The sequence below is a fragment of the Medicago sativa genome, chromosome 6, assembly GCF_051527215.1.
Source record: "Medicago sativa cultivar Bolivia chromosome 6, Bolivia_mono, whole genome shotgun sequence".
Lineage (NCBI taxonomy): Eukaryota > Viridiplantae > Streptophyta > Magnoliopsida > Fabales > Fabaceae > Medicago > Medicago sativa.
The window spans coordinates 39,478,891-39,487,975 of NC_140754.1; the positions used below are offsets into that span (position 1 = coordinate 39,478,891).

The 9,085-nt window shown below is 39.6% G+C and overlaps 1 protein-coding gene across 1 annotated transcript; it reads right to left on the bottom strand.

Annotated features, from left to right (window-relative positions):
- Positions 1–450, bottom strand: LOC146915064 (uncharacterized). The gene has a single exon (XM_085721220.1). It carries the CDS (start codon positions 448–450, stop codon positions 1–3), a length of 450 nt encoding a protein of 149 aa, XP_085577346.1.
- Positions 451–9,085: the final 8,635 nt, after the last annotated feature.

Sequence of the window (9,085 nt, forward strand, 5' to 3'; positions counted from 1 at the left end):
TCAGGCCTGTGCTTCATCAACACGTCCATCATCTTCTTCCGGATCAGGGGGTGCAGTAATCACCCCATCTTTCACTTCGTTAAGGGGATGAATTCCTTCGACGTTCAGCTCGATATCCGGGTTCACCACCTTCAGCTGAGCCACCACCCGATCAAAGCCAAGCTTGACAGTGTCCACCAAGCTTCCTTCCAACTCACCAATCTTGTCCATAAGGTCAGCGCGCCGTAGAACAGCGAGGTCTTCCACCTCATCCTCCCCTGGAAGGTCCGCCTTCTTCAGGGCTTCCTCCAAGGACATCTTCTCCTCAGCCAGCTTACGGGAGGAATCAGTTGCTTGCTCTTGAGCAGTATGAGCCTCTACCAGCTGCTCCTTTAAAACAGCCAGTTGGCGGTCACGTTCCTCAGCAACTGACCTCTTGCTCCTTTGATCCTCCTCAAGAGCAGCAACCATAGCAGTCAGAGCACCCCTGTCCTACGCCAGAGCATCGACCCAAATTTCGCTCTCCAGCAAAGCGTTGTTCAGGGCAGCAACAACCTCCTAAGCCTTCATAGTAGCTATAACCCCATCGGTTATCGCCTTACTCCAGCCAGCTGGACCCAGGTCCTGGATGATCTTCAGCTTGGGGTCATCAAAGAAATTGTCGACTGGGGCTGCTCAAAAGTCGCGATGTTTTATCCAATACAGCCCTTCACACACGACTCTCCCTTGAAGTAGCATTCCTACGGTCCAGATTTGATCAAACCATTCATCTAAGGGCCCTGATCTTTCTTAGCGGTTCCTTGAACGTCAGAATTAAATCAACGGTGATGTTGACACATCGGAAACACAAACCAAGAACACTCTACAGAATTTAGGTACTCAAGTACTACAATAGCCTTTACACGTGTCATACAAAAATCAAAGGTCATGTCTCTTCAGTTTTTCCCTCGAGACGTGGGCATTAATTGCGGAATGACATTCGACCAAACTCTTTGGCGAGGAATCCTCCTATCTGATCTTGTGTGCTGAACATTAGAATGCCAAACATGACACACCACTCTGGCGAACTCACTCAGGTATAGGGCTAATGGAGCTTAGAGGAAAACGAGTCCGCTCGCTTAACCTCTTAACACTCTCGACCGTCCTCGCAAGCTACTCCCTAGGTCAAAGATGTCTTCAAGTCTGGCGAGCAAGACTCACCTTATCCTCAAACGGGAAGGTGCTCAAAAACAAACCCCCTCATGCAGTTGACCACAAAAGATCAAACACCCAGACTTAAGTCATCACTTTTCGGCAAGAGTAACGACTTGGGGGGCTACTGTTCTGGACCGACCAAAAGGATCTTTGGCCCATTACTTAGGCCCAATACAATCCTAAACCCAAACTCCACGTTTGGCAGCATTACTTGCAACACACCTCCTCTCCGCGAGGAGAGTGCACGGAGCGAGCGAGACCGGTTCAAACGAACCCCAACGTCTCTTTGCACGTTCCCGCAATAAACTCTTTGGCGGTTACACATCACACGATTTCGTAACCGCCAGAACCAGGTGTGCCATTACAACGGCACTGCAGTCCTCCACCTCTATCAATAGGGGACTCAATGCAGTCCCCAAGGTAGAATCTCTTCCTCCCTCTAAACCCTCACTCTCTGATCTCTACTGACTTGAGCGTCGGAGTGCCTGCAGGTACACACCCCGTATCTGTTCCAAGAAGCATTCTGACGCATTCCACCACCGTCATAACCACCGCATTCAAAGCACCGGCAGTCACCTTCTGATCAGGTACGATCAGAAACGGTGCGAAACCGAGAGAAAAAAATAAAAAAAAAAGAGGTTTCTTTTAAGCCGGCGCGGCGGCGCCGCCGTGGTGGTCTACTGGCCACTGCGCCGATGTTTGCTCCGGCCGCCCCACTCCTCATCGGAGAAGAAGAAGATATAGAAGAGAGAGGAGAGAGCATAGGGAAGTAGAGAGAAAGATGAAAAAGGGTTTTACACCCTATATATATGTCCCCTTCAAACCGGTTCGGTTCTCCTGGAACCGACCCAGGATTTGAACCGAAATGGCCGCAACCTGTCCTCTAAGCCCAATTCCGAAATTGCTCTTTGGCCCAACTCTCTACCGCTTTAGTTTTTGCTTGCTGTTTGCGCCTACCTGAATACTGCTGCACCCCCCACCTTGTGATTGAACCCCATTTTTATTTCAAGTGTTTCATGCGTTTTATTTTTATCTTTTAGCATTGTAATTGTTTTTTTATTTTCTCTCATGCATATTTTAGGATTAGATTTATTATTTTGTTCATATATTTATCTATGTTATTTATTTTATAACAAATATATTAGAATGTAAACTAGGCTTTAATGTAAATAATTTATTTTTCTTGTCATTTATTTTCTCGCAGACCTTAGAATGTATATTAGGCTTGATGTAAATCATTCATGCGTGCGTGTGTGTATGCTTTATTCTTATGATCCTAGCTTAGGTTAAAGGTTCTTGTAGTGATCCAACATCACTACAAGATACCTAGATTTTATTTTCTTGCTCCGTTAGTTTTAATTTTAGTTCAAATATTATTCAAAAAAACAAAAACATACAAATAGTTCAAAAATCACAAATAAATATTTTTTATAATAAACCTTGACCCAAGTCAAGTGCCCCTTTTTTTATTTTTTTCTTAATCAAATGTTTAATCAACTTAATTCTATCTTGAGTATTTCCTTTCAATATTAAAAAATACAAACGAGCATATTTCATCATTTGTCTTCACTTTTAAACTTTTTTCAAAATTGATAAAAAACACCAAACAAATCAAACGTCAATTTCTACCCCGAACTATGAGGTTTTGATCCCTCATGGGTACGTAGGCAAAGGACATTCGTTCTTCCAAATCATAAAAAATGTAAATAAAATTAGTCCTTATTTCTTTATCACTTTAATTCCATTTCTTTTGAAGCAAGCAAGTTTGTAGTACATTAATTAAATGAAACCAAGAGGTTCTCGTAGGATACTACGGACATAAAGGGTGCTAATACCTTCCCTTTATATAACTAACCCCCGAACCCTAAATCTTTTCAAAATGGGGTAGTTTGAACTTTTTTCCCCTTTTCTTAATTTTTTTTTCAGTCGTGAAATAAATTAGTGAGTCAAAAGCTAAACAAATAGCCTTGATCTCCAAAAAATGACGCGACACTATCGATAGGGAAATTCATATTTGATGATTCTGTATTAAATTGAGATATAAATTCATATTTGAATAGGTTTGAATTCAATGGGTGGAGATTGAATAGCTCATAATGTGATTTTAGTAAAAAACCATTCAACTTATTTTTGTTACAATGTAATTTTTTATTTTCTACGCAATTTTTTCCCTTAACTCGCAGTAATTAGGATCTTTGACCTAATTAACCTAGATGTTTAACAATACAGCTAGTTCCATAGATTAGTTATTGGATAAAGTAAAATGTCTATCTCTTTGGTGGTTAAATCCCATGACTTGTTTGGGAATTGGCTAATTTTTGTGGCTAACATTGCTTCACTGTAGTTATTTTGGGGTCTTCATAGTACAGCTTGTAATTTGGAGATTCCAAGCAGTGTTAATATATGTCCAATTTTTTATTGTTAAAAAAAAAAAATTGGATCTTTGACCGTCAATAGACATTTAAAGTATCTCTTATGAGACCAATCATTGAGTTGGCATCGAGACATACATCTATTTTTTTTATCAGGGTTGGATTACCTCGTAAATAGACTATTTCAAAAATTAAACTTTGGTTTATTTATTTTCATGAGTTATTTCGAGACCAAGCAATTATTATATTTTATGTTGGAACAAAATGTGTTTAACAATGAACCTTAAAAGTTTTGATAATAACAAGGTATTAAAAATTGTAAATTGGACTAGCTAATATTTGTTCAAGTGTACAGGACCACAGTTAAAAAAAGTTACATCATTGATTGGTTCTGAATGAGCAAATAAAGAGCAAAAGAAAATGAAGCTTAGATGATTCTGAAGGCAATGCGCTCCTGAAGTCAAGCTGCTCTTGAAGAAATAGCGCTCCTGAAGTAAAAGCTGCTCCTGAAGACAAGAGGTCCAGAAGCCACATCATCAGAAGCTGCTTCTGAATAGTTGAATTAGTGGAAACGTTGGGAGTTACTTTTTAAAAGTAACTTCTGGCCCACTAACTTGGTAGTTACTCTGTGAACTTCTTACGTGGCCTGTATGTGTTGGTGTATAACAAAAAGGGCAATGATGATTTAATAGCTTTGAAAGTACTTTTCACGCGCCCCCAATTTTGTCATTAATGTTATGTTTGTTTGTCTCTTTTGAATTGCAATCGTTTTACTTTTAACACTTTGTCAATTTACACACTACTCACTCACAACAAACACATTTTGCTCTCAAACCTCTTGCGAAGTAAGCGCAAAAACCTTAGAACCCTAAATTCTCTAAATCTTCTTCAATCATCATCAAATGGTGTCATCAAGCTCAAAAGTTTCTGAATCTACTTCAAGCAAGCAAGGCGCAACAAAATCTGGGTCAGTCTACAAAGAAAAGACTATGGATATTCCATGGAAATCCTTAATCGTCCAAGTAGAATCGCCAGTGGACTTCACTTCACTTAAGAAGTACGAAGTGGACATGGAAGGTTATGTAGGAACTCAGAAGCTGTCCGGATACTTTAGGATGCTAAATGGGCCAACGTATGTGAACTTGGTCAAAGATTTCTGGTTAAGGGCTGAAATCGTCAATGGAAAGCCTGTGAAGGTAGCAGGTAAACAAGCTGGGTCGAAGAAAGGAAAGATGGAGATAGAGTTGAATCCCACTTCCTTCAGTAGCCTTGAGATAAGGTCTGAAGTGATGGGTATTCCCGTAACCATCACAGAGGAGATAATTGTTAAAGCTTGTAGAATGAATGCAGAAGGAAGGTTTCAAGAAATAGTTAAGAAGGATGATGTCCTGCTGCAAAACTACTACAACACTCTTCTGGGTGGTAACAAAGATGCTAAGCCTTCTGAAATGGAGAGTCACAACAAAATGTTGGTGAAATTCAGTAACGATTGCTTTTTTCAAAGAGCAGGTGGGTCTGATCAACCCAACAACCAACAGAAGCTAGCAATTTACTTCATGACAAATTTGGAAAAGATAAACTTCCCAAGATATGTAATGGATCATCTCTGCTGGGCTATTAATGAAGGCACTGTCAAAGGAAGGAAACAAGTGCCCTGTGGAAGATTGTTATCAGAGATCTTTTATCAAGGAAGAGTGCTGGATTTCTTGAAAAAGACAAGGGATGCTTCTGATAAATGCTTCAAAGTTTCTACTACAGAGAAGACTATCAGTAGCAAGACATTGCATTCTATGCACATATTCAAGACAGCCCCTAAAGATGAGAAGTGGTTAGAGATGACAACTGCTGAAACTGAGATAATCAGGGACTTTCCTCCCATCTTTAAGGAAAGTGACTCTGATTTCCTAGTTCAATCAGTTGCTAAGTATGTCTTGGAGGAAGATGCAAGCTCTCAGGAAGTAACTATTCCTATTAAGACCAAAGGGAAGAAAGTTAAAGGAGTTACTGCGTCAGAAGCCACTGATAATAAGCCCAAGCAAAAGAAGGATGCTAAGAGAAAGAGAGGGAAAGCTGAAACAGTTTACTACAAGGAAAAACTGGATGAAGCTCTTGAAGAAATAGAAGAAGAAGAGGCTGAGCCAAAGCTGAAAAGGAAGAAGGCTCCTGTTGACAAGAAAAGTTCCATGGTTGAAATGACTCCAGCCATGAAGAGAATGGCTAAGGAATTTTCTGATGACTATTTAGCAAATAGGCAAGAAGTGAAAGCCATAAAAGAACTTGAAAAAGAACAGGAAGGAGAAAGGACTCTAATAGAGGATGAAGCTGTTGCTGAAAATGTAGAGCAAGTTCAGAATCTTGGAACTTCAGAAGCAGTAGATAACTCTGCAATGTTATCTAAGGTATCTCAAGTTTCTCACACATCTTGTACCACATCCTCTATTCCTTCTGAAGACACATCTCTTTTAGATCACCTAGAAAGTCATTATCTAGGTGAACTACCCCAATCTGGCTTTACCACAACCTCAGAGAAAGCCTCTGAGACAACTCCAGAAGCAGCTGCTTCTGATAAAGTTGTTTCAGAAGACCCCCCACAACAAACACCTTCACCAGAAAAAGCCTCTTCACCCCCTACAACTTCATCACCCCCACAACAACAACCAATTGTTCCTGAACCATCTGTTCCTGAACAACCAACTCTTCAAAAGACCGTTCCTGAACATTCTGTTCCTGAACAACCAACTCTTCAAAAGACCGTTCCTGAACATTCTGTTCCTGAACAACCAACTCTTCAAAAGACCGTTCCTGAACATTCTGTTCCTGAACAACCAGTTACTAAACCCACTCCTGAACCTGAACCTGAAACTGCCGCTCCTGAACACATTGTTCCTGAGCTAACCTCTGCTTCCATATCTTCTTCACCAGTTCAAGTTATCAAGATCATTCATCATACTGGTGTATGTGATATGGACACAGACTCTGAGGATGATCAATATGAACATGCCTCTGATATGGTAGTTGACCCCACTCCTGACCAACCATCAACCAGCCAATCATCAACTACAAATGACCAATCATCATCAAACCTACAAATTGTTCCCCTAGCCCCTCCAAAACCCTCTAAACAACCTTCACCTCCCACCATTTACCTGGATTCTCAAGTACTAAAAGATGTGTGGGAAGATATTGCTTCTGAAGTTCTCAGACTGATAGCAAGTAGAAATGACTTGGGTCATACAATAAGCTATCAGAAGCAATGGAGAAGGATCAAGGAAAGGGTCATCAACCTGATTTCAGCTCTGCATGATTCCTGCATTGAGGCTCAAGAGCAAGCCAAGCAGAAGCTGGAAGATTGGTTGAATGGAATTGAAGAGAATGCTGGAGATGTAGAAATTCTTGGTACTTGGGTGAAGAATCCACTCAGTATCAGAGGCAGAGAACCTGATGAATTCCTGCCTAAGGAGCTGCATCTGATCATTCCTTCTGAGATCCTAGAAAAGATTGATGCACCTAACCTGGCTCTAGCTCAGGAGAACAAGCTGCTCAAAGAAGAAAATGAAAAGCTGGAAACTGAGCTAATAGAGCAGAAGCTGAAGATATCAAAGCTGGAAGCTGATATGCGCGAAGCCAAGATCAGAGAAGACAACTACAGAAAAGATATGGACAAGAAGTATGCTGATGTTCAAGAGCTTCTGAAGAAGATTTTAGAGAAATAAGCCAAACCCATAGTTGCACACTTAGCTTATTTTTCTGTCTTTTTAGGCTTTTGATATTCTTTGTTCATTTCTGCTTCTGAATTAGTTCTTTTTGCTTCTGATATTATAAGCTTTTGAATTCTTCCTGCTTCTGAATATCTTTAACTGTTTATACCTTGTATGTCATTATTTGCTTTGATAATAATGCTTGCTATGACTGTTTATTTAATCTTTGAAGATGGTTAAAATGCTTTTAATTTATTTGAATTATGCTCTGAACCTTTAATCTTATGTTTTTTTTTTCTTCCATCTCTTCTTTTTGCTTAAGTCTTTTTGCTAATGACAAAAGGGGGAGTATATGTGATAGTATTTAAAGGCTCTGAGCCCCATTAATTAATGTTTGAAAATTTTGAAAATTTCTATCCTTTTTATCGGTGTATCAAAAAGGGGGAGTATCAAATTTCAAATAACAATTAATTGAACCATTCTTCTTATCTATAAGTCAATTCTTTCAATTTTTTTTAAGCTCTGATATTATTGTGCGAAAAATGAATTTAATTAACCTGGATAGAACTTAGGGGGAGCTTACAAACCTCACCTTAAAGACTATCAGACTCAGGGGGAGTTAGAGCTTACAAACCTCAGACTCTGAGCTTACAAACCTCAGAACCCCAAGGTCAACTTGTTAATTAGATTAACAACAATTGATAAATTTTTAAATACTATTGTTTGTCATCATCAAAAAGGGGGAGATTGTTGGAACAAAATGTGTTTAACAATGAACCTTAAAAGTTTTGATAATAACAAGGTATTAAAAATTGTAAATTAGACTAGCTAATATTTGTTCAAGTGTACAGGACCACAGTTAAAAAAAGTTACATCATTGATTGGTTCTGAATGAGCAAATAAAGAGCAAAAGAAAATGAAGCTTAGATGATTCTGAAGGCAATGCGCTCCTGAAGTCAAGCTGCTCCTGAAGAAATAGCGCTCCTGAAGTAAAAGCTGCTCCTGAAGACAAGAGGTCCAGAAGCCACATCATCAGAAGCTGCACCATCAGAAGCTGCAGAAGCTGCACCATCAGAAGCTGCAGAAGCTGCATCATCAGAAGCTGCCTCATCAGAAGTCATTTCACCAGAAGCTGAAGATCAACTGGATTTGCAGAACATTCAAAGATTGAAGAATCTACATTGCAAAAGCTGTCTATTGGATTCGAAAACACAGCAGAAAATCAATGGAACATTGCAACGGTCATTTCAAAGGTGTTTGAAGGCATGTGCTTGCAATTTGGACGAAAGCGTTGACATTGTACTTTGTACGAATTGTACAACCACGTTCTCCACTACTCTGTTTTGTGTCCACGCTACAAGACAAGAAAACAGCTCCAGAATACGGCTTCGCCTGCATATATGTTCCTTTGGATAAGGAATGGATTTCAAATTGGTTCTTCATAGGACAACAACCAAATCAGGCAAAAGATCATTGGTGAAAGATCAAGCTTCAACAACGACTCTTTGGTGTGCTGGCAATTTCACAACGTCTCTTTCACACCTCTATATAAAGGAGTGAAGACCTAGAGATTTGGTAATGCAAGAACGCTGAACGAAAGACTCACAACATTTTTACAAGTGCCAAACCTCTGCTGAAATTGTTCTGCATTCACTTAGAATTTCTGTGTCTCAAAGTCATATCTTAGAAATTCTTAAGTCCATTGAGTCTGTATCTGATTTATATTATGAGCACCTCTGATTGTATATCAAGTGTTCAACCTTAAACAATTTTCTGTGTAATTTTGTTTAGTTAGGAAGTCTCTTGCAGTAGTGCTTGAGCAGGAAGTCTCTTGTTGTGTTC

Excerpts from the sequence above, each read along its gene's own strand:
- LOC146915064 (XM_085721220.1), bottom strand. The coding sequence starts at position 450 with ATGGTTGCTGCTCTTGAGGAGGATCAAAGGAGCAAGAGGTCAGTTGCT.